Raw genomic sequence first — 26651 nt, 5'->3', positions numbered from 1 at the left:
AGTTTTCATTGCAAAAGTATATACCGGTACAAATTTTTTAGATGTTGTAGCAAGTAGTTGTAGATGTATGTAGCAAGTAGCAAACTTTCACAGACCCCCTGAAAATGCTTCAAAGACCTTTTGAGGGTGTGGTTGAGAATCATTGCTTTAGAGTTTTTTTTTAGTGTTTTGTGTGTTTGTAATGATATTGATAGCTATGTCTGCATTCGAATACTGTGGGCTATCTTATAGATAGTGTGTCTGACAGTCTGTGCAAATTTTCTAAAACAATGTGCAAAATAACGATTATTATTCCATTACATGAAATTTCAGGTGATGGCCCCAACTGGAATTTTTCAAGTATTGTAAATTTTTAATTGTGTTCTGTATAATCCTATTCATCATTTCGTACCAAGGGCATTCCAGAAAATTCCGTCATTTTTATTCTTTTGGATCGTAAAGATGAATCCGGATGTTGTGTGGTCCATTCGAGAGAAGCTTGCTATTGCTTCGTATGTCTTCCACACTGGTGACCAACATTGGTATGAAGATTATGTTGTCTACCTCAAAATACTTTAATTGAATGATTTATCAACGCTTGTATAAAAAGTGTAGCCTTTTGTGCATTTGTCTAATTTTTACCTATTTCCCATAGCCTAAGCAGTAAGCATCTTGCACGAAACATGTACCATTTGTCTTGGTAAGTTTTGCCAGCTTGAAGAAATCCATTGCACGGTCAATTTGTCATGTTACAGTCTTTGAATTTGCAATTTTGAAAGTTTGTCATATCTGGTATGAATTTTATCATTTTAAATCATTTACATGACTTGTGTTCAAAAATCGTATTTTTAAGAAAAGAAAATTCTGTGTTATCAATAAAATAAAAATACTAAAGCAACTTTCCAATTTTTTTGGGGGTCTGCTGGTATTCGGCAAGTTCAATTCGGCAATTTTTTGAAAATCCAACGACGCCTTCTGTAAATTCAACGATTGAATATGATTCAATATTCAGACATTGAATCAATGTAAATACAAACTGTTAGCCTAATTGGGTTCTTTGAACAAATTGAATGGCTTTGTAAATGTTTCTCTGGTACAATTAAATTAGCCTAACAGTTCGTATTTACATTGATTCATTGTCTGAATATTGAATAATATTCAATCGTTGGATTTACAGAATGCGTCGATGGATTTTTAAAAATTCGCCGAATAGGGAACTCGCCGAAACGGGCCATTCCATTTATTTTGTAACATAAGTATGGAAAGATTTTCTAAGAACATGTTAGCAAAGTACAGCTGAAATTTTGCTTATGTTCTGCTTTTTTGAACAATTTTATATAGATTGCAGTATGGAAGACACACATGTTTAGTAACCTACCTATGTTAAATTGTGAAAACATAAAAATAACATTCTGAAAAAATCAAAAATAATACTAAACACATGAGCCTACTATACTTCATATTGTCTGCCACTCTACAATGCTCCCTTTGAAGATATGTCATGAGCGAATTTGAGGCAAACTTAACGAAAAGTTTTTCATAAGAGATTTACATATTTGTGATTTTATATTAGCGGTACCATATGATATATGAGAAAAACCCAATTGTAATGTGTTAAGAACAAAAGAGTCTCTTACAGGTCAGCAGTTGTGAACTGAGCTAGCAACTTTTCAACTGAAAGTCAGCAAATGATAAAACTGGGAAAGTATTGACTGAACAAGCCATAACTTGGCATGTCACAAGTCAGCAAATTCAGTTAAATTGCAAGTGATGACTAAGCAAGTCCGATGCTACCTGAAAAATCTCCTTTGCTGCCTTGACAGTAGCTGAAATGTACTTGCTGAGTTGTCGCATGTCCAGTGGTCCGACAACCAGAACAAATTATTTAGGCTACCCAACAAAAATACCTGTCTGAGTTGAAATATAGATTGTGTAAAGCTTGTTCACTGTAGGTAACCTCTGCTTTGTCTATACAGAAACATTCACAAATATAATTATTTTTATCAGGACTGGAACTGTCAGTCGAACTCTTAAGCCATTGGGAGAACCCGACAGGCCTGCAGACTGGTTCAGTCCAAAGAATTGTGCTCAACAGTATACCGCTTTATCAGAAGCTGCTGAAAATACAAGGTTGTTAGATACTGGTTATACATTATTGTCACTCAAAACTATTTCATCATATAAGGACACAGGTTTTCTTTTTTTTTAACTTTTTTTAACGGTATATATATATATACATTATATATTTGGGTTGAACTGAGATACCAAATTTTGTTCCAATCCTGAAGAGCAAAACAAATTTAATTTTAATTTATTTATGTTCTTCTTCGTTTGAACCTTCTTCGCCACTCCAAGGGTCGAGGGGCTCTGCCTTTTACCACCCTTGGGCAGTGGCGGCGACGCGGTCTAGATGTTTGGGCAGGTGTCGAGCAGCCATTCAATTGATTTGTCATCCAGTTCACGCAGACCACGCACACCATTTGGCGCATGGTAGATGGCGCAATTACAAATGTTCAATTAGTGTAACAATAAAGGTCTTGTTATCAATATGTGTTATTAGATCGTTTGATTTTAAACTCTTCTGTTTGAAATGGTAAGTTGAGGGTGAAGTTCAATGTACCTCTGACTGTCTGTCAAGTGAAATAATCTCATAATGCTAAATTCAACTTCATTCTAAAAATTTATTACCGTATTTTACGGACCATAAGGCGCACTTTAAATTCTTTTTTTCCTCATAAATTGATCGTGCGCCTTATGGTCCGATGCGCCTTATGTATGGATCAAGTGCGGTAGTGCTTTATTGCCTACACTCAAAACCAGTACCGATATACAATTATATATGGTCCGGTGCGCCTTATGGTCCGGTGCGCCTTATGTATGAACAAAAAACTAATCAAAGCAATTTATTGACAGTGCGCCTTATAGTCCGGTGCGCCTTGTGGTCCGTAAAATACGGTAGTCGTTACGTTTGTGATAGTTTTTTAAAAATATTTTTCTTAGGAGAAAACGTACTGAACGTTCTGATTCAAGCGATTCTTCTTCCCTCTCATCACTGCAAGGCCAACCAATACCGATAAGTGAAACAATTGTACGGAAAGTCACGCAGGAGCGCATCGAAGAGTTACGCAAACTCATACGCAATGAACGTGTCCAATACAAGAAAATTACACAAACTATAGAACAGGTGCCAAGTTATTGATGTTGCAAAATCAGATAGGATTTACTTACGTTTTTCAACTGTATTGTGCCTCAAACTTCAACTCATAAGTCACTTTTTTCACAAACAGTTATATTTTTGTCCATATTTGCTTATTGGAGAAAAATCGGATGTGGACAGTGCAAACTTTTGACTGTTTTACAGCAATTCAAAGACTGATTTTCAAAAACCAATCTATATATATAATATAAATATATATCATGTACCGTTTGAAAAGTTATTGTTTTCTACAACCATGTTAATGAACTTTACAACAGGGCAGGCAAACTTTTACTGTTTCAGTTTTTGACAAGTTTTTAAAGGTGGCTTTGTACTAACTCGTTTTTGTTACGTGTGAATATATTCCTTGCCAGTGGTGATTATGTGCATGTCATGAAAAATGTTAAAAGATTGTGTGTAAATTTATATTTTTAAAGAGTTTTTTTGCACTATTATATATATCTGTATTGACTTTCACATTAACTGCAACTTTTTGTCGTGTAACATCTGATTTAGTCTTAATGAATTTATTTTGAACTCTCTGTGTGTCATGTTTTGTAATACTTTTTGATTTTAGATCGAATCCGGGACACTTGATGACAAACTTGACGAGATGTTGAAGGAAGTGGACAAGTTAGTTTACGTTTGTCTTACATTTGAACAGTTGATTTATGGTACAACATTTGAAAATGGCGAGAAGGAAAAGGTCTTCTGCGGTACTTTTTGTTTGACTCTCTTCAGAAGGATGTCGTCAGAAAAAAGTCAACCTAACTGTGGTTAATTTCACATCATTCTGACACAAATTCTTGATAAAAAAGTACTACAGCTTCAAGCAGTGAACCACCTTCCCTCGCTGTCTTATATTTCTATCCTGAAATAATAATCAGATCTTTTTGTATCTTACTTTCACTTCTGTGATGCCTCAACTTTAAGTGCTTTGCACTGTTTAGCTATTATATAATATGCTGTATATGAGATCTTAATTTCCTACTTTAAAAGTATTAATGATTTTTTTTTAATTTTAGAAAATCACCAGAATCATCAGGCAATGAAGAAGATGTGGCTGCTCATTCTCCTTCAGTCACTTCTGAAAACAAACCTCGAGAAATAAAAGAAACAGGTGATTTAGATTCAAGACAAACTATTTCAGTCGAATTGAATTTTGCTTTTAATTTTAAATTTTGCCTTAAATGTATTGTATAGGTACCATCCGTCCTACGGGAGTTTTAATTATTTTTACCAGATTTGTTCACCAAATGACAGGATGATACCATTGCTACAATAGACTTGACATTGGTTTGTCAGATGCAACATCAGTTTTCATACGTAAATTGTGACTATAGAAACCATGGAAGTTGAAGAAAGTCCTGTCGCGGAAGCTCCTTGCAAGCAATCTAACAGCGAAAACGAAGATATTGATTCGTCATTGCAGGAAAAAGTTAGTATCTAGTACAGCTAGGCTTGAAAACAGCACGTGTTTTTCCTTATGGATAACTCGGAGCCTGGAACTGTGAGAGTAATACGTGTTTCTGTGATGATTCACTTGCTTTTCCTGATCTGTCTATCTTGGCGTGTAAAATGTTTCCTTTGTTTTGTCGTAATTTCCAGCTGCAGTGTAATATCATATATTTGTTGTACACTCATATATGTTGAACCATAGAGAAATAAAACATAGTAACTTTAGCGGGTTTAGCATACTTTATTTCACACAAAATATAACATAATTAAAATAAAATAGTTATATTTTGTGTTATATTTTATATTTTGTGTGAAATAAAGTATGCTAAACCCGCTAAAGTTACTATGTTTTATTTCTCTATGGTTCAACAAAGCAAACTCTCTACCAAAGCTTTATTACTCATATATGTGTGTAATGATAACTTTGCAGCAAATCATACAAAAAGACGATGACGCCTTAGTCAATGAACAAGAGCAAGAGTTTTCAACCAAGAATAAAGATGATGAGGAAATTCCCGAATCCTTTTCTGTACAGGTTTGGACGACTATTTTGGTGGCTTTATTATCCAGTGCATTTAAATAAGATTTTGTTGACAACATTGACCTCACATTCAGGAGGTGGGGGACATCATAAGAGAAAAAGAAACTCTGACACTTTCAACTCCGCGAAGTGGCAACTCTCCCGATTCAATGGAGAAAGAAGAAGCTCCTGCATCAAATGCATCCTCTGGTTTGTGTTTTAATGAAACTATAATGCAGCATTTCAGTTTATCGTCGTCGTGGAGCTTTTATTTTTCAGAGCATTCTGCAATCTTACTTTTTTCAGTTTATTTCGATTTTTTCATCTTATTTCAAAACTGGCGTTTTATGACAGATCAGACTCTTCCTACTCCCACTCCTGTCATTGAGTCTGACTCATCTGATGAAGAGGAAATTCCTGCAATGATTGGTGAAGATGCATTAGATGTGGTTGTGGAAACAAATGATAGCGGCAACCTGATGGAAACAGATGATGCAGTCGATTTAAATTCAGTGCACTTATCAGACTCAACCAGTTTAGAGAATGTTGAAGACAGTCAAACACCGGTAAAGACATTCACAGAAGATGGTAAAGATGAAGGTATCTCTGCTTCGACTCACGATGATGAGCTAACTATTCGAGAAAGTTCTGCCAAGCTTGATGAACATGTGTGTGATGAAGAGCTCCTAGTTCAAAATGCTCCGGATGTTGCAACCAATCCAGCCTCAACAGATGCGGTTGATGTGTCTCAACGTAGTGATAGCAACGAAAAGGATGCTTCTTTCCCGCAAAGCTCTTCACTTTCTCCCCCCACCGATGAAACTGAACTTCCTCCCACAACGGAGGATGTATGTTCGGAGGTGATCAGTTCGACGATGACGTCAGAAGCTGAAAGCACAGTAAGAGAAATGATGATAATGCCATAGATTTAAACGTAATTTTTTTTTGTTTGTTAATGTGCTGAATTTGATTTTTATTTTGTGTGTTTTAAAAGTATTTTTAGTCCTCATGAACTGTCCCTTCGAAATTAAAATCGTCGTTTGTGGTGGTGATAAACAATCGATAGACTTTTAAAATTCGATCGACCTCCTGAAGAAAACCTTGATCAATGACCTCGTGGTGATGAAGATTGGCATTTGTGTTGATGTTTAAACGTTTTCAGGGAAGAGACGGCTTTGAGAACGAGTCCTTTCCTCAGGATGATGATGATGCCTCTCATCCAAGCACCTCCATTGCAAGCGAGGACAGATTGGACAGCGAATCCTTTGGTATAATTTACGAAAGTTTTTCCATTATTTGTTGTTTGATCTGCGTTGTTTGTAAAGGCAGAAAGTTAATTTATTTTATTTTAAAATGGCCTTAGCTTATAAATAGCACAAAATAAATATTTTGTTCAAAACGAAATAGATTTTTTACTCAAATTACTGAAAATCAAATGTTTTGTTGTGCTGTGGAGATTGTTCCATGAACAATAGCTTCATCATTTTTAAAAGCTCTTCGGTTGAATTACACTGGTCTACACGAGTTTTGCGGCATGAACTTTGAAAACAGATTTAGAGTAATTTTGAGGTGCTGAATCTGACCGCAGATTTTGCCTATCATGTCAGGTTTGATATCAGTTTGTTTTCTAAGCAACATATTAACAAGGCAGTAATAACAAACTAAAAGCATAACTGACTCCTCTCCCCGTCAATGTTTAATATGAAACCACAAAGATTTAAGCAGGCCTATGGCGATGCTTGTCCAGTAACCTTATTTTAGCTGTTTTGGCCTGTCTAACACTAACCTTTCGTTATAGCACTGCATATGTTGGTAGTAAACGCAACGCCAAATCTTTCACTTTTGGCAAAAATGAAGTATTTTTGTTATCATATCTCAAAAATTTGATGTGATAGTAAAAATCTGAGTTCAGATTTGGATTCAGCATCCCAAAATTACCTGAAATCAGTTCTCAAAGTTCAAACAGCAGAAAAAAAATCTTTTTTTTGTAGACCAGTGTTATTTACTGTATTTGTTTCTAAGTTTGTAAATTATCTTGCCTTTATTTTTAGCGGACTACTCCATGAGCACTTCAAGCACGCCAGCCTACGCTGACAGCTTTCCAAGTAGTCCTACCCCATCAACAACGTGAGTACTGATCTTTTCAAGTTCTCTGCACAGTAGCGTTGACAGAGGGGTTGCGAAGGTGCCTTTAAGTTCTTTTAAGGAAATTAGGAATTTTCAAGAAATCCTCGCGTATTCTTTGGATATAGTGTGTTTTTCTAAGAAGTGTCTTGATTTGAGACCCGAAATCTCATTGTTACCGGGTCCAAGTTGTTTTCTCAATGGCCCTATCTTTAGCTCTGTTTGGCATTGAGCATTCTTTTTTGTTAATAGCATTTATTGTACTATCCACATTACTATAGTATAATTTTTTCTGACTCCTCTTGATCATTTAGGAGCGATGTTGATCCTGAAGCAACTGCTCAAAGCAGAGCTTGGAAGAAAGCGATTATCATTTTGTGGAAACAAGTCGCCAGTCACAGGTGATCATCATTCTCCCAACAATCTTAGGATTTAGTCTCAAATCTCTACTGTGGTTGAATTTGAAGAGAAAGATAAAACTGTAGCAAAGATATTGCTACACGCAATTAACAATATGGTTTTATGTAAATTTGCTGAAAATAGTGTTGACTTGTAAGAAGACAGTTATCATAGAATGATACTTCATGTCTTCATTCTAAAAATGGAATGTTTAGATGATTTTGTAATGATCTAGTTAATACCATCGCTTTTAACGACCGCTGATTGCATGACCGCCACACCCCTGAAACACCTTGTGCCTGGCTTCTACAGATATGCGAGCATATTTCTCCAACCGGTGACAGACGATATCGCTCCAAACTATTCCACCATCGTGTACAGACCAATGGATCTTGCAACGTTGAAGAAAAACGTGGAAAACGGCTTGGTAGGCTATGATGAAAGCATATTTGTGATAAACGCTGAATAAAGGTTTTCGGCTTTTCGCACGATGGCCGCAATGCTGTTACACAGTGCGACCGTGGTTGGCTCATCCAATGGGTATATTTTGAGTGAGTTCAGATGGATGAACATTTGAACAGGCTACGGACAATGTTAACGCTTTTTTTTATTCTTCCAACAATATTTTTTCTTGCCTTCAAATGTGAAGAAACAATATTTTTGGTGTATCTTAAAGTGCAACTGCACGATTGAATTAACATTGGCTAGAATCCATTGCCAAGACATCCGATACAGGTTGAAAAACTTACTTCCTCACAATTAAGGCCCACAGCTAAGAAACCGACCTTTTTCCCACGCTCTCTAGCGCTTCTCTCTCACGCTACCTGGAAGTGGCAAACTCGTCTACGCCACCTAGTGATATGACTAAACTAGACGAGATAGGCTTGGTTGCTAGTGAATGCGCAAATGTATAAGGCATCTATAATGAAAACGCATCTTTCAGCCAGCATATTATACAAATTTAGTTGTTGATGCCTGTGTGCCAGGGGTGGTCTACGATGCCCATCGCCGAGGGCTAGTTTCTTGGATTGGAACAGGCAAACTTGATTATATCGAACAGGTTTTGTATTGTACAATAATGAGCTGATAACGCTTCAACATTCATTGGGGCAAATGGGGTTGTTTTGCTTCAGCTCTTGGAACTTCGCTAACATTAACATGTTCGTATGTTCTATCTAAGATATACAATATAAACTTTATATTTACCTTTCGTGGTTACTGAATGCACTAGATAGGCTATCCGGTAGCCTATGTAAAAATGATTTTGTCTGGTGATTGAAACTTTTTGCATGTTACCGTGTTCATTGTTCCGTGTAATCAAACAAAAAGCACTCATTTTGATCGTAATATCAAGTCATGTTGTTCCTATATCTTTAGTTTATAATTTACCTTTCATTAAAATCACCTTTTATTGCCTCTTACTGTTTCCTGTGAGGTAGACCAGGGGTGTGCAACCTTTATTACAGTAGGGCCAGATATAAATAACTGGGTGAAACCGCGGCCGCACGTTTATTTAACATATGATTTCTAGTAGTTGCAGGCACAAAAAGTAGTTTTTTTGTTATTCATGTTATTCTTATGGCATTATTAGGGGACCGTATCTCTTTGCAGAAATAATAAGTTAAGACGCATAAATTTCTGAAGAAAACTATACATTTTTACGTTCCAAATAATTAAACACAATGGATTAGCGGTGGCCGGTGGGAGATTTCTAAAATGGTTGAGAGAAGGTGCGAAATCTATAATAATCCACTCCACAATGAATCGTTCACACGTACCAGACTAAACTAAATTATAAACACGTTTCGCGGGCCGCACACAATTTAAAATTGGCACATCCTTGCGGGCCGCACACCCTTGATGTAGGCCTATACCATCTTGATAAGCATTCAGACACATAACAGACGGATATAGCGATATTGCCGGGTATCATCTCAGAAAATGCTTAATATAACAAAAACGGTCACAGACTAGTGCAAGTAAGAAGTTTATTATTGAAATTTACGTAAAACTTCATTCTAGAAACACTTGTCAAACCTTACTGACTCAGACAGTCAAATAAATCGACCTGGCTCCTGGTCTACAGGGCGAATACAACGAAAGAACTTGCAAAACCGATAGTCGCTGCGAGGTCTGACTACAAGTGACGTCATAATCAGCGTGTTGCGCAATGCAATCCGCCATTGTAGAAACGTGGCCAAAAATACAAGCGCGTGGAAAATCGTAGTTTTGATAATTTTTACTGAGATAAATATAGCCTTAAAATGTAAGGGCGAGGTTGGTATTTATAGATTGAAACATGCTTTTTCAGATAAAGTACGGTCAAAGTTATCGTGCAGTTGCACTTTAACGAATAAGCTTAGTGTGTTGGTTGTTATATTTCTTTTTTTAGAAACCGTCTTTAAAAGTTCAAATAAATAAAATTAATTGTTAGTAATGCACAACACATTTAACTGGTATGCATTTACTATTTAAAAGTTTTATGTTCGACAACTAATTCTTTCGCGTGTGATATTTTCAATCCATTGACATAACTTCTACCAGGTTCGTACAACCAGCGAATTCCAACGGGATCTAATGCTCATGTTTCAAAACGCTCTCATGTACAACAACTGCGAGCACGACGTTTATAAAATGACGCAAGAGATGCAAAAAGACGTCATGGATCAAGTAGCGGTGTGTATAATCTCTAGCTCTAGCTAGTCGACAAATGTGGTTACACGTACCGTACAATTTTTAATTTAACTTTAAGAGAAATAACTTTATTGTCGATTTTATGGAACAGAATAAACGGTTCTTAAGTTTTTTTTAAAGTGTTGCTCGAATAGTGTATGATGCCGTTTGAGTGGTTTATCAGAACTGTGTGTGGTCAGTGGGGATAAGAAAATGGCGTCATGTAATATTGGAACAGCTCCTGGTCTGCTTGCAACAATTTGAATCAGTTACCTTTGTCTGCAGCAATTTTTGGCGACCCAGCTCATGATGGAGACTTCCAGGCAAGCCACTCCGAAGGGATTACGAAGAAGCACGCTCAGGAAATCTGTTATCAGTGAAAAGGTGAAACTCACTAACTTTTTTTCTTCAGTGTTTTTTGATTGAAGTAGTAGTTCGCCTTACGTGAGTTTCTGATGTTGTTTGCCCAAGCTGCTATGATTTCTAGGGAATGAACATTGAACAATGGTATACATTTTTGGTGAAGGAAAAGAACGGAGATCCAAGTCTTTCCCCATCCGCTAATTTCTTGCTCTCACTACTTATACGTATTGAAGCACACCTTATAACCTTCCATTCTGTTGTGCTGCACATTTAATTTTCACGAAATGTGGTTGCGTTGTCAGTGCTGTCATTTACACCTTAAAATATTGTGATGTTCTCAACGATTGGTGTATTTGAAGGTCTCTAGTTTTAAACTGAGGGAGGAGATCTGCCTGACTACCTGAGCTGCTGCGACGATCCTTTGTCCATAACTAGTATTAGTATATATTGGTGTATTAGTATATCTTTAGTAAATTCTCTTGAAAATAACGCAATCTAGCCGAGTCTAACCTTCGAAATAGTTTAAGGTCTTTGTATAGGCCAACTGAAGATACATGACTCTACGTGAAATCAAAGCTTCCAGAAGTGGTGATCTTGTTCTTACTAATGAGTTATGCACGTGATACAGAAATATGTGTCTTTCAAGTCTTGCTTTTCTCCACTTGGAATTTCCTGGCTGGGGACTCAACGTCTGCCGACGCTTTATCAATGTAAAAACGACGGATTTTGCTGGCTAGGTATAAATTGGTACGCTTGAAAGTAATGCTAGCTTGTTGACTTCAGGTCAGTGAGGCTCGCAGCAAACGGTCGACGGGAACGTGAATGCCACGTCACAGTTTTGGTCGTTCACGACGTGAATGAATCTCAAGCACTCCGATGCAGTCAAGAAATCGTGTCACTGCCATGTGGCTGCGTGGAACCCATTATATTACTTGCTTAACCGTATCTAATCCGTTGACGATAGTTTTTACCTTCATAATACAATTCTACGCCCTGAGGTTATTTGGTTTGCAAAATACTCAGTTTCAACGTCGCCAGAAGTCTCATAAAATATGTAAAAATGGAAACTTTAGCTGACTGGCAGGTATTCCATGATGGATGGCGTTTACGTAAGGAAGGTTTTTTTTGCAAGGTTCAAGAGGTTCTGCTTGCAAAATAGCACTGTTTAACGTCTTCAAAACGTATCCTGTCGCTGTTGTTACTGCAACCAGACCAAATCTAAAATTACATGTGCGGAGCTTAGACTACCTACCTGGTATATTAAGACCTTGCAAACAGCACAGATGGGCGGATTAAAATTGTTACATATAATTGAATTATGAAGCATCAAGATTAAAAAACCACAGAAATAATCACTTGCGAGGCAAATTGCAAATCCGCATTAAAAGCTACACCAGTTGTGATGTTGAAAATATTCAAATGCACTTTTTGAAAAGTAAATGTTTTCTGAAAGTCATTTCTGTACAAAAAGGTCGATAGGAGACAAGCTTAAAAACGAACACACAAATCAGGTAGCTTACAATGCTTGTCTGTGGAACGGTATTAACAGCCTGACGTAAAGTTAGAATACTATGTTTTAAATCTTGGTAAGAAAACTCGTAGACTACTTTTTTGTCTGGACACAATGCATTTGTCCTGGCAGCCATTGTTAGACGTAAGTGCGCCTATAATCAACTAAGCAGTATGAGGCAATCAAATTTATGCCACACCCATCATCGACAAATGTGCGCATGACATTTACCTGGAGGTCGTGTGTATTCACAAGAAGCATAAAAATATCTGGAAACCAGAATATTAAATTGTTTTTGTTGGCACCAATCTGTACACGACAACATTGCAATGCAAACACAGCTTCGTTCGGCAGTTCATTTCAACACATGATTTTTAACCGAGCTTTAAAGGTATTCCGCATTTGAACATTTTTTTGTATGATTAACGTTTACGTGTTGTTTTTGTAATTTCGACAAAATTAGTGTATTTTGATGACCCATGGATGAAAAGTGATAGTAGATCGGGCATAATGAGATAAAATTCCAACACACATAAAATGCCTAGCCCTGGACTTTATCCCATTTAAGAAAGAACATTTCAGTGTTTGAGTAAATTATGATAGCAAATCATGAAATGATTCTCAGTTAAAGGTTTAGACTAAATAGGCCGTACAGCCTACAAGATTGGATTAGAAAAGAGAAAGTTTATCCCTCTTGTTGACACAAACAAATCGTTGAAACAACAAAAATGTTGGAACGCTGAGTCAATCTGAATAAAAAAAAAGTAGATCTACAGCAGATTCGATTGTTGCACTGAAGATGGAAACAGTAATATTTGAAAAAAGCGTCGAATGACAAGTTTAATGTCAGCATTTAGAACTTATTCTAAGCTTCAGAACTATGCAAAAAGTAAAAAAAAAAACATACCCACATAGGCTACTGTAATGAGCCATGCAAAAAAACAACACAATTGTGTGGGAGCGGAAAAGCATACGCAACTCTCCATTTGGAGTTGGGTTACAACTACATAACCCCAACTGATTAATACAACATTTGCAAAGAACGAAATCAACAATTTTGCGAAGCACACCTCAATCGACAAACAACATAACCGTACCAGCACCGCAGTCCATACAAAAGTAGAAGCATTTTTGCAACATAGTAAGGAAATATATACAGTATGTGCAATTGACACGGATTGAAGATAAAATATCGTTATATATCAAGTGCGCAGGAATCATTAGTTAAATTAAACATTTAACCAGATAGCGCAATCCGTCTTTTTACATTCATTCGATGTTTGCGGGCAGGCGTTGAATCGTAAAAATTGCAGACGTAAAAATGACGGATTTTGCTGCCTGGGATACTCTATAACGCAGGAAAGATTTGAAACATGCAGAAAGTTCACGTTCTTATGAAAGACTACGCAAATATTTACTTTTGAACAGTTGACCATAAAAAGACTATTTTGAACATTAACACAAGACATAAACTACTGAATATGGAACAATTAGATGATCAACATTAAAAGATGCGGCAAATGAAACGATTGTTAGATCATATATAAACGTCAAATAGCATGAAAGGAAAACGTTTAATATTGAAAAAGTATGGTGAATTAGTGAACGACATACAACTACGAATTAAACACGTATGCACCTGATGAAAGACACCAACTGATCATCTACAAAACAGCTTCCTTGATTGATCATACTAAGCCGGCTTATTCAAACCCGGTAAGGATTTCTTGTATCAATGGAGGGGCTATTTCTTGAATTTTATTAAGTCGTTCCACCATGACAACGTGTTCTGTCACCAGTTGACGAAGCTCTGTCAGCAGCAGGAGTAGCTGGCCGAACAACCTGAATGTCAGTGAGATCAAAGTTAGGACATGAACCGTAGCAATGAATTCACAGCCATAGGCCACAGTATATTCCACGCTAATAAACAGACTAAACAATCAAAATACTCGCGTATTTGCTTTGACATGTGACGGTTTTTTAAGGTCATGAAAATGTTTTATAAAACGGTAAAAAAAAGTTTTAAAATATATATAGGCTGGCCACCTACACACATTTAAATGTCAAGCGTTAACGCTTTCTTTCTATGACACGCGTACCAAAAGTCAGGCGTAGCTGTTGATGAGTGACAATCTCGAATTTCAAGTGAAAACTGTTAAAGATTCGAATCTTAAATCGGAAAATCGTTCACACAACAAAAAATCGTAGCGAGCCGCCGACAATTCCTCCAAGTCGCTTTTTTATGGTGAATGAAAATTGGCGGCTACAAAGGCAGCCACGCGTAACTGCACGTTACAAATGTGCACAAGGCAACATTGACATTCCGAAGCATCTCTCAGACAACAAAATCCAACATATTTACATTGATTCAACTTCTGCAGGCGTTGAATCAATGTAAAATGACGGGTGGAGCTTCTTTTAGCTCGCAAACACATTTTCTCACTACCTTGGCTTGTTGGGGTGGCACAAGGATAGTTGAACTTTTAAACTTTCGAGAATTTCTTCTTGGATGGTTTCGACCTTGCTGCTGTTGATAAGCCCTGGTCGATCTTATCAGTAACAAAAGAGAAAAAAATAAATTGCAGTGAATAGGCTGTAATATTTGTGCTGGTATGACATGCAATTTCAAAGTTGTCAAACTGCTTTAGTTAAGCGGGTTTTGTTTGCCATCTGTGACCTCGCGTATCGCAGTGTTAGAATATGTTGGACGAGGGCAACCAAAATCTTGATTTGAACCCAAATCCTAACCCCAAAATGTACAAACTTCAACAACAACCTCTCCTTTTTTCTTCAAAGCCTCGTCTTCATCACGAAACACCAAGGAAATGTAGTTTTGAAATGTTGAGATGGTACAACGCAGTAACATATGAACCCTTGACAGCATATGAAATAACAACATGCGAAAGAGATGGCCCAGACAGGTTAATCTCAACGCGATTTTGGGTAAATGATAGCAAATGCTTGTGAATAAATGGTAAGTTGTTAAGAATGCCAAAAACATACGCTTGAATGTAATGAACTACAAGAGACGCTGGCGTATAAGTTTAACTATATTCCACTTGAAATTTGAACTAACAGTTGGAGATGTTAATGTGTAACTTAGGTTTGTAAAACTATGCGGGGCGCTTGGGAAAGTTCAAGACGTACCTGGACTCACAAGGATCACCGCAACAAACAAAGCCAACTCCACGTCATTAAGTTGCAAGGCAGCAACCTTTTCGGCAAACTTGAGTTTCGATCTCATCACATCCCCAGCAACTTCCAACTACGAATGAAAATCAAAAGCGAGTTTTTATCTAACTGCTAGAAAAAGCGTCTTTAAACAAACAACGCCATATGGATGTGGACACAGGTTTTCCATTTATTGCAGCGTTTTTGATTGGTATTTGAAAGCCACAACGATACTCTTGGGAGAAATTCGTGATTAATGTACCGGTATTAACATTCCTTATTTTTTCTACTCAAATACCACATTAATATTTTATTAACAGAAAGAAATGAACATTCTAACACATTGCCATGACAAAACCTAACACACAATGTATTTTCATTAAAAAATAATCTAAATACATGACTTTTTTCCAACAGTGTTCGGCCGATTACTTATCAGAGTGACAACGCGCAGAAATAAAATATTAACTATCTATGTCTGCTTTTGTCTCACAAACATCACGTTGTTGAATGGGAAAACTAAATTGACGATATCTATTAGGATGTCTTATTTTTTCACGATTTTTGAAATCAAAAATGCTTGGGGTCTAATCAGAGCGGATTTCGGTCACATACAGCCGATCCAAAAGATTTTTTCGAACGGATGATTCTTAGAGGGTGCGCAGCCTCAAAAAGTTTGAAAAATTAAAGCGTGGGAAAATCTCCCGGAAGTAGGCGATATCTCGGTAACGGAAGGAGATAGAAAGAAGTTCAAGGTGTCAGCTTGTAATTAGTTATTCACTAATCCAGTTATTAATAAAAATCAATTGGGATAAAAATGTCTAGCTATTTGAACAAATCAATTTTTACCACTAGTTTTCAACCATTTACCAGTTTGGAAACTTTGTATAGTTTTGTATTTTGAAGTTTGGGACACTGCAGCACGACAAAGGGAACATTGGAAAAATTTACGAATTGAGCATCTAGTTCATCAAAGGCCGCATCGGCTTTTCAACTGTTGTTTTCAACAGCATGAGTTTTCAACATTTACCACTTTTGGAACTTTGTGTTGTATTTTGAAGTACATTAACATTTTTCTTAGAATGTCAAATGTAGTAGCATCATCAATTTTGGAAGCTTTTGCGTTTGGTACTGCAATTTGTGCTGAAAGTTAAGCTTCGATTTAGTATCTGCAGAAATTCAATTTGAAAGAATGCAATTGGTAAGTAGACGTCAGCTTCTTTCAGATATTCATTAGGATACTAGCCTACATTTCTTCTTCGGTACAATCTTGAAAGCCTGCTGGGTACTGGTAACCTTATGAGGTTTCTATTTTAGCATCCGAAACCTGTTTTAGTTTTTTTTGATTTTTAGTCCACACCCAACTAATGCAATTATTTGGGGAAAAATGTCCAATTATTAACGTAACAATGGTACTGAAAGAACATTGACTATGTTTTATTGTAATATTACATCAAATACTAAAAATAGTTTTGTTCAAAGGTGCAAGTTTGATGCAAGAGAGATTCAATTTGATGGTTTATTTACGGTTATTGAGACACAGACAGGTCAATGAATGAAGATAAAAGTTAACTTAGCCTTGTTTACCTAAGTTGAACGTTTCGTTGCCTGTGTTTGCGTAGACTGCCAAGTTGATGACGATGAAGTTATTAAACCAAGGGTGTGGAACCCACGGCTCGCGAGTTATATAGCCTATGGCTCTTCGTGACGGCATTTGGCTCACAGAAAGTTTTGCCTTAACTTTTCATTACAATTTTAAAGCTGAAAATATGCTCAGAATGCACCAAATTAATGCATTTTTTCAAAAATTTGAGGTCTCCCAGCTGTCTTTCTCATCTTCAGCAAACACATGGCCCCACTTTTGCAACTCATCACCTGCCGCTACATGTTAGTTGTATTAAGTGACATATAGCTTTCAATGCTCTTATACCTAAAAACGTTTAAGACCCCCGTATTAGACTATACACCACCTCAGAGATTGCGATTAATGTTGCGTTTTTAAAAATTTAGGCTATTTGCACAGACAAAATTTGGGCAAATTTTGTTCGCCTTTGTATGAAAGTATATTATTACCTCCTCGATGAATTCAAATGAGACATAGAGATTGGTGAGGGGGAGAAGTATTCCTTTATCAAACACGAGGCTGCCCATCATCACGAAAACGGCCTCGTAACTTCCGTACTTCAGTAAAACAACCTAAAAGAAAATAGATTGCATGGATCAAGATCAAACATTCAAGCTTATCACGTTCTTGCCGATACATAAGATTCCAAAATCAAGATTTTTTTCATTCATTGTAAATATGGTTTTATTTTTATTTTCACAGTGTCAACCGACCGAAAAATCGTACGGTAGTTTCCATGACTAAAATCAGAACTGTGTCTATATATTATATATGTATTTTATTTCCAACTTGTGTTGTTCTTGCTTTTTTGATTTGTTGTTTAATTGATTGAAAAAATTCTTGTGGACAAACCGTTGAGCCGTAAGCATTTGTGATAAGCCATTATTTTCCCACAGGCAATACAAAAAGATTTGAGATAAGTAATTTTTCTTGTATACCGTACAAACCGTGACGTCAGCATTTCGCTTTCTCTAAGAGATTTCTAGCAAATGCTTTGTATTTCTACTCAGCCAGCAAATCAGTCCTTTTTTGCATAGATTCTTCTGTAGACATTGATCATTGCGAAAAACGATTGATTTGCTGGCTGAGTAAGCTTTTCACACTTTCTAGGAACAATGCGCAGTCAAAATTCAACTACAAGAAACCTAGCGCGTACTGACACATCGACGTTATGTTTGCCAACATAAAATCGACAAGAAATTAATTGCAACTGCTGCATCAATTATTTACAATCAAGTTAATGATATCGATTTAATAAACCACATGCAGAAAATTCGTCAAATTATCCGGTCAGCATTAATTGAGGTTGTCAAATAATTTAAAACTGTAGAGACACAAAGAAGCCAAAAGCGGGCAAAAGTAACTTAAATTATTTGTACAGAGCCTTTGTTCACCGCAGCGGATAGGATTACGGATACAATTACATTTTCATGTTTTTTAACTTCTTTACCTGATCAGTAATGTCCAAGTTGAGAAACTGAGGAATTTGCTTCGCAAACTCGCACAGCTCACCAATGCCAATCACCAAACGTTTTTGCATTCGAAGGTAAAGAACTTGAGCCAAACGCTGACGCAAAAGCTATAAGAAAACAAATTTTACATTGATTTAACGTCGGCAGACATTGAATCAATGTTTTCTTAGATGTTAATTTGCAATCTTTAGAACGTAGCACTCGCATTTTAAGTAAGCGTACATGTTGATGATGCACTGGAAACCACATGTGTGCATAGAAGATTTTGAGGTAACAGAATCACTATGTCTGTGACACCTTACTCAAAAGTGTGTCACAAAATGAAAGACTGTGTGTTATTGTCACAATCAATATACGTAGCTCGAGCGGTAGGCTATATTTTTGTGCCAGAATAGGTGAACTATTTTATGGCGTAATTCTGTTATGGTGTTTCGGCGATTACTGACCGATAGTAGCCTTTAGTTACGCAATCTTTTAGTGTGAAATCGGCTTCTAGAAAGCTTTTGTGTACGTGTCATTCTAGAAACTTCTTTGACTTGTTAACCAGAAGAATAAATTCTTGTGATGTAATATTGCCCTAGTCTCTAGAAGCTTCTGGTCCAAGCAAACCTGTTATAAATAGCCGCGTGATTTGATTACAATTATTTTTTAAGTTGTTGTGTTGAGAGTTGTGTATTATGAGGATAAGAAGTTGTAATGAAAAATCTATTGTAAACGATTGTAGAGTTCCAGCCGATATTGAATAGCCTGTAAAAGTGGAAGTTAACACAAAGTAGCTGTTGCAAATAGTAGTGTATATTTATTTTGAAATCGACGAAGACATTTGCTGTTCAAAAACTTGATTTATTTACGTGTTGGAAAATTGGTGAACCATCGGTCAGTTCAAGAATTTCATTTATCGTCTCACAAGTGGAACTATTCGATCATTTACCTGACTGTTTAACGTTTGATTATCCCAATAAACTACGTCATCAATCTTTCCAAAGTCCGTTTACGTGTAAGAACTATAAAGAATTGTAACAGTTATAACATCGGTACAAACCTGGGCACCAGACATGTTGGTTGCGCTTTTCTCGTCTTTCTTAGCATGGTTTCGTAAGTCAGCCGCGTGTGGTGGAAACTGTTTTGGGTTGTTTTCAAAAGCGGTTCCAGGAGCACTATTTCCAAATTTTGACGCATCAATGAAGTTCTTTGCTTCAGGCCTGTTCAAGATGAAGCGGTACATGTCAATTCCTGGGATACCAGGAACGAAGTTTGCACCGGGACCGAAGTTTGAACCAGGATTGAAATTTGGACTAGGAGTCGGATGTTCGGCACCAAAGTTTGTTGAACTTTGACGATCTGACATATCTGGTTCTTGTTTGTTCAGCATCCTATTGCGAGCAGACAACTTCAAATCAGGCAACGAAGATGTCAGGAAGTTGACGTTAGTAGCTGAAGCAAAATTGCTTCTAGAAGCTTCATTGGATTCGGGTGAACTTGCAGACGTTGGCGTTGACACATCTTTGGAATCTGAAACAGAAATCAGATTTTCTAATCATGGCTTTCGTTTACCCTGCCCAAAACTAAACGGTTTGTTTACACTTTTTAGCCCACTTTCTAACGCCATGTAGAACATCTCATATCATTTAATAAAACAACTTCATTGTCTTTCACAAAACAGGTAGAGATGTTAAAAGTTGAAGCTTTAAACTTCTTGCTAGCTTGCTATTATTGGTATTGGCCGATGGCGAAACTAAATTGATGCTTCATTTGGTCAATATTTTAATGTCGGTAACTGGTCAGTGGACTTAATTGAGACGCTCAGGACTGACAATCGGGACAGAAGGAACTAATAAAAATTAGTAGAAAGCGTTTGTCAACGTTGTCCATTATTCATTGCTCATCAACAAATCTAGGTCTTCTTGGGTTGCAAATACCACTCCAACTACGATGTGCAGGCACTAGCGTTGCTTAATCGAAGTTAAGCAAATTAGCTTCGGGCAGATTTTAATCCGATAATGTACAGTTAGGTTCCTCACTCGGTCCCTGAGTGTGTTCTGGTTTTTACATCAAGCGCAAAAAAAAACAATTAGAAAATCATGCATTAAGTGGCAACAAGGCACCACCTACACTGTGTGACACTCAAATGCAATGCCAAGACAGATAATACCACTACCAGATACAAATTTAATACATGATCATAGCGTTTATCTGATCAAGTTTTCAAGTTTTATCTGATCAAGTCAAATTTAATGCAAGATTATAGCTGTTATGCAAGACATGTCAACCAAAAATTGGTTTTATCTTTTAGCTTGACCCTTGGGCCCTTAAACAACCGCAAACTTTCTACGCCTTTGAAATCCCGATCTTTCCAGAAACTCAAAAAATAAACATCGAGTAGGATTCATCATCATCATCATAATCCATCGTCGGTTTGTTCCCCACTAGTGGGGGTGGCCGATTGTTTCCGCGCAGCAATTGTCTTAATCCCTTTTCTCCATTTCACCCTGTCCCTTGCATCTTCCTCCTTCAGTCCGACTTTTTTAAACTCATCCTTCACTTGTTGTTTCCACGTTCTTCTTGGACGACCGCGTTTCCTCTTCCCATCCACCTTTAGATCTAGTGCCTTTCTAAGAAAACTTCCTTCCTCCCTCCTTATCACATGTCCATACCATCTTACTCCATTTGCCCTTGCCAGTTGGTCTATGGTCTCTCTCATCTCTAGCATATCCAACAATTCTTCAGTCCTTTTTTCCCTTCTCGTTTTTCCCTTAGGATTGTTTGTGATAATCCACGATGTGATAATCCAAGTTTCAAAACCACACTTTACCATAATCAGTAGACATCGGTGAGTTGCCGCTTGCTCCTTCCAGTGAACTAGATGAGCTGGTGTTGCCATCTGCATTCATCTCCTTGCGACCTAAGAAAGTGAGTAGAATTTCAGCTAGAAAAATTGGCCCTTTCTGCATCTGCAGACCTCGAATCAATGTAAAAAGGACCAATTTTTTAATCCGAGATAAAAGTAGATGTGGTTTAAAATGTTAGACGTATTCGTTAAGATTCGTCGCTGAGATAAATCCTTTGAATAGTGTACTATATAAATTTGCTATTTGTTCAGAAAAATACCTAAAATTCAACAATAAAAATAAATAAATTCTTCACAGTTTTCACAAGCTCGGAGGCAAACTTTGTCTGAGCGGATCAACATTCTACGTCACTGAGTTGTCAAGCAATGTTACCGCGTCTACGTAACAACTTTTGACTGACAGAAAAGATATTGATTGGTCGAGCTGGTTATTATTTATGAATGGAAAGACTAATCTGTCGCATATTGTATGATGCCACCAACTCATAAAACATTTATAGAAGACACTACATATAATATCTTCAAAATTCAAATATATATGATAGTATAGCTAGTGTATGTACCGTGAACTATCAACTTTGAGCTGATTCAACAAAATCAAGCAACCTACCAGGGACTGAAGATGAAGCAATATTCTTCATTTCCTCATTTATTTGAGGATACGTTTTTAGAACATCACCTAAGTGACGCAAAGACTTCGCCTGCACACAAAAAGTCGTTCAAGTTGAAAAAATACATGCAGGTAAATTGATCAAGTCTTTGATGTGTTAAAAGAAGAAATTATCCACATTTTTGACGAAAAATTTCCATTGGGTTGAGAATCAGCGATCACGTTTTGCAATGAAACAAATTGAGAATTGTCGGTATTAAACGATCAGGGCAGAAATAACTAGACCAAGTCCCCAAAGAAATAAATGATGGCCAACCCAAATATCACATTCCGTTTCATAGACTCAATTGCATAATGATACAATTGATACATGTTGGTTGACCGTAGGAGTCTCCATCTTGGGACTGAAATTGCTTCCTTGAAACTTAATTCTGACAGTATCGCATACGGTACTTGTGAGTGTTCACTTGTACTATAGTCTTTCAGCTACTTCGTTCGCAACGTCAGCCGTTTATCAGTTTAGCCATTCAGGTGTACCAATAATAACTTTTCTATCAAAGCAGACTTTTCTCACATAAAGCTCGTGGGCATCAGATAGCTAAAGACTAGTCAATGACTAGTCAATACGTTAATCAATGTTTTTTCAACTATTATGAGATTAAAAACTTAAAAACAAGTTTTAAGGCAAGTGTAAAGTGTCACTGATGTGGAGGGATTAAATATGCTAAATATGTATCCAAAGACAATTCGTCATTTCCCGACAAACAAATGATAATAGATTAATATAAAATTTCAAGTCAAGCAACACAACTTACTTCATCACCAAGTGCTTTTCGACTAATCCAAACACGAGTCACTTTCTCTCTGGTCATGGAACAGTGTTTCAGAAAGGAAGACGACAGAGATTCAATCAAACAGAAAATTCTCACATTCTTGTCAGGATCGGCAGCTGAACCCACTGCAGAACTGTTTGCCAGGTCCACGGTGTCGGCAATAATACGTTCCTTTTCCACTCTGGGCATTCGGCCAAACCGAATTGCTGCAAAAACGAGATTACAGCTCAAAACAAAACTACCATTGCTGATGAATTGTTATTTTTTCGTTTAAACAAAACGTAGGATTTACTGTATATTGACTCTAAATTACTATAGAACTTGCTGCAGAAATGAGCATGCTATTGTACAACTCAGGAAGGCTGGGCCACCTATTAAGTCGGAGCTCTTCAAATCAAATGGTATGTGTTTAAGTTGCAGATATTTTTCAAAATAATATTATATTCTTTTTACGCACTTAACGCAGATGGTCATTCTTATGGAAATCAAATAGTGTAAACATATAAAAACCAATGTAAAGCCAAAGTTGCGCTATCAGTAACAAATGTATCTTTTAACTCGTAAACATGTTTTCAAAAGGCCTTCTTTTCACACTGCTTTTTTTTAAAGCAGTCACTTTTTTTCAGGACTTACTCCATTTAAAACATAGACCCAAACCATGGAGCCTCTGAATTAGTGATTTTTCTTTCATTGAAGTCTTTTTCGTGACATTGAGTTTCAACACTGACAGTAATTGGTAATCAAGTCATCTTTAGCCTATGTTGCAGATACAATACAAACCATCATGAGACATTCCTTGATCAATGCATTTTTTATAGCGACAGTATTGGCAACGATTTCTATTTTTAAGGTCAACTTTACACATTTGATCACACACATCGTATTCCAATTTCATTCGCACTGTCCGACGAAAAAAGCCCTGAAATGTAGATCAGTATTTTTAACAACCTTTCAAGATTCACTTGTACATGGTAGAACATACACAAGCAGCTTTAGTTTGGATGAAGCCATAAGGCTATTAATGTCTTTTTTTACGCTGTGGAAAACATATAAGCGGAATAGCCTGTTTCGGCAAATCGAATTCGGAGAATCTGATTCAGACAAATCCCATTACATTTTGGAGACAGCTTTTTTTTGGAGAAAACCAATTCGAAGAACTTGTAGGGATTATAAATTTCGATAAAGAAAAATAAATATACACAGTCTACAACTGAAAAAAACATACGTTTTACTGGGAAGGCTATATTGTCGCAAACAAAACATTGACTTTATTTTGTGTTTATCTCATTTCCTTTGTGATTAGTGCGTTCGTCTCTGAATCGGTAGGCATATGTTTGATACCCTGTCAGTGTCGGGCTGTCGAGTCATACTAAAGACTTTTAAAAACTGGTACTGAATCTAATTCCTGCTTGGCACTGAGCAACGATATGCATTCGGGTAATAATGTACTCAGTTGCGCCTCTATACGATTGAAAAACATTTGGAATACCAATGGAATGGGGAAATGTTGGCTTGTGGAAGCCGGCCTAACATGGCCTACCGGCACGGTAGTTTCAAAGGCCATTTAATGTTTGATAACAGTTTATTTTTTTCTTGCTGAGGCTTTAGTTGAGACTTTTTCGCTAACGCTTTACTTACTATTGACCACTTCTTTTTGTGGTTGAGAGTTTATTTAATTTAAAACCTATATTGTTAATCGTGAAATGCCGGTTGATAAGTCTTTTTTTTATTTAGTTGGAAACTTTTCCGCTGACACTTTACTTGGTTAACCACATTATAACCAAATTCCTTTGAATAAACAGATGCCGCTGTGGAATTTTAGAATTCTCCGAACTGGCATTTCTCTAAATCAGATTCTCCGAAATGAATTTTCCGATTTGTAGCAGACCGACATATCAGTGCTCCATACATTTCAGACTGAATACCTTGCATCCTTCGCATGCGTGAACACCATAGTGGAATCCAGAAGATTTGTCACCACATATCTTGCACAGAATGTTCAGTGATGATGACTTAATGTCTAAAAGTAGAATTATGTGTAAAGCAGTGGTACAAAGATAACATTAATAGTTGATGAAGACTCTTTTTCCAAGTTCTAAGCCAATATCATTAATCACTTTCAATCATTGAATAATCTGTAGTCTACAACATTTCATATTTCTTAACAATCATAACTGCATTAGAACTTATTCCGATCCACACATTGATGGATGAGTTTCCACCAGTTGTTAACCCTTAGGTCATATACTCCAGACCTTAGTGAAATCGTTTCTTAATAAATTAGTAAGAGGTTAGATTGTTGTGCAAATGCCAGCATTTGATGAATTCATGCAAAATCGCAGTACCATCAGCAAGAAACCAATTGTATTGCTGCTTAAGTGTTCATTCAACCATAACACAAACTTTGTGATGAAACAACAAATTGATTTATCAGTGGCAGGATAAAACACTGTAAAAGCGTAGAATTTATGATTGTATTGGCTAGAGTGTTCATTTTGATAACAATAGTACTATATATACTCTGATTGAATGCTCTGAACTGAAACAAACTCCCACATATAACAGCAATCTCAAAATCTTGTAACTAGGTAAAAGAAACACAGTAAGAATAAACAGGGTTGAGAAAAACCCGGGTTTTTTTAAAAAAATCCAACCCACCCGGGTTTTTTTGGGTTTTTTAAAAAAAACATGCAAAAAAGGTAGATTCATGCTTATTTCACCTCAAAACTGCTTTTTACCAATGAAGTGCTCACTCACAGTACATGCTATGCTGGCATAACTCAATAAAATAATGCACTAGGGCTGTTTAGCTATGAGGCCTTCTTGCATAAATGAGTTTTAGTGTACTGTAAAGTGGCATTACTTGATTTTTGTGTACTGTACAGAAATATCTACTGCGTTTTCACTTCATCCTTGGAAATTTACTTCACAATCACATCCTCAAGTTCTAATTTGAAGTTTGTTTTAAGTGCCTTGTAGAGTTTTTGCTCATTTTTTCAATTTTCTAATAAAATATGGACAAATATGATGCTTTGGGTTTTTTTGGGTTTTTTAAGTGGGTTTTTTCAAAAAAACCCACCCGTTTTTTTTTGGGTCGGGTAAAATACCGACAACCCTGAGAATAAAGCAAAGCAAAAGCCTATGTTAAAGCAAAAAAAGGTTAGTTTTATATACAATCACATGAATTTCACATTAAAGTAAATAACCAACTCTACCATCCATTTATAAAATAATGTCTAGCCCATTGCATTGAAATACACTGCAGGTATGGTATATGGGAATACCACTACCGATAAAGGTAACTCCCCAGTTTGTTCTCTGAAACAGAATAGAAAATTGAAAAACAGCAAGAATTCAAGTGCTGGGCAAATGCTGTTTCAACTGCAGAGTTTTTTTCGTCACACTTTAAATCTTATTAGAGGACAAACTGTTTAGGAGTCCAATTTGATGGTCACCATAGCACTATGTAGAATATTTTATATATACATACTTAAAAGCTTTGTTGCTTTACGCTTGCTGCTGGAGGATTCTTTTTCAACAGGGCGGCTATGACCAACAGTTGATGTATTTTTACAAGTACTTGGAAGGTTAGAGTCACCATTGTTATCATTTGTATTCATTCCCTTGTAGATCTGCTCTTTATCTAGTAAAATTGATAAACTTAAAAAGCACAAGTCAATTTCAGCAAACAATTATATATTGACCTGTAAAATTAGTACCCTATATAATATCAATTAAAACAATGAAAACTATTAATACTACAAAAAGTGCTCAATGCTAAGCAAAAAAGCAAAGCAGAGCAAATTAAATCAAATATAGTTATTACTATCTGAAGCCTTTACAAATTGTTTCACCTAACGGATCATCAGAA

At 36.6% G+C, this 26651-nt stretch overlaps 2 protein-coding genes across 2 annotated transcripts; one reads left to right on the top strand and one right to left on the bottom strand.

Moving 5' to 3' along the window:
* Positions 1-317: 317 nt before the first annotated feature.
* Positions 318-11708, top strand: LOC145777967 (uncharacterized). The gene is made up of 16 exons (XM_082589339.1): positions 318-521; positions 1987-2109; positions 2980-3163; positions 3753-3808; positions 4201-4295; positions 4519-4613; positions 5064-5168; positions 5249-5363; positions 5508-6052; positions 6316-6421; positions 7205-7280; positions 7592-7678; positions 7989-8103; positions 10221-10352; positions 10635-10733; positions 11496-11708. Exons 1-16 carry the CDS (start codon positions 442-444, stop codon positions 11532-11534), a joined length of 2052 nt encoding a protein of 683 aa, XP_082445465.1. The 5' UTR covers positions 318-441; the 3' UTR covers positions 11535-11708.
* Positions 11709-12000: 292 nt separating this feature from the next.
* On the bottom strand, positions 12001-26400 carry LOC145778283 (peroxisome proliferator-activated receptor delta-like). The gene is made up of 12 exons (XM_082589745.1): positions 26271-26400; positions 24706-24800; positions 23561-23699; positions 22763-22986; positions 21948-22038; positions 21302-21391; positions 19532-20001; positions 18468-18596; positions 17467-17589; positions 15370-15487; positions 14669-14771; positions 12001-14064 (listed from the first exon to the last, which is right to left on the bottom strand). Exons 1-12 carry the CDS (start codon positions 26398-26400, stop codon positions 13926-13928), a joined length of 1851 nt encoding a protein of 616 aa, XP_082445871.1. The 3' UTR covers positions 12001-13925.
* Positions 26401-26651: the final 251 nt, after the last annotated feature.

The sequence above is a fragment of the Aplidium turbinatum genome, chromosome 10 (genome assembly GCF_918807975.1).
Source record: "Aplidium turbinatum chromosome 10, kaAplTurb1.1, whole genome shotgun sequence".
In the NCBI taxonomy this organism is placed as follows: Eukaryota; Metazoa; Chordata; class Ascidiacea; order Aplousobranchia; family Polyclinidae; genus Aplidium; species Aplidium turbinatum.
This window is presented reverse-complemented; position numbering and strand designations above follow the sequence as displayed.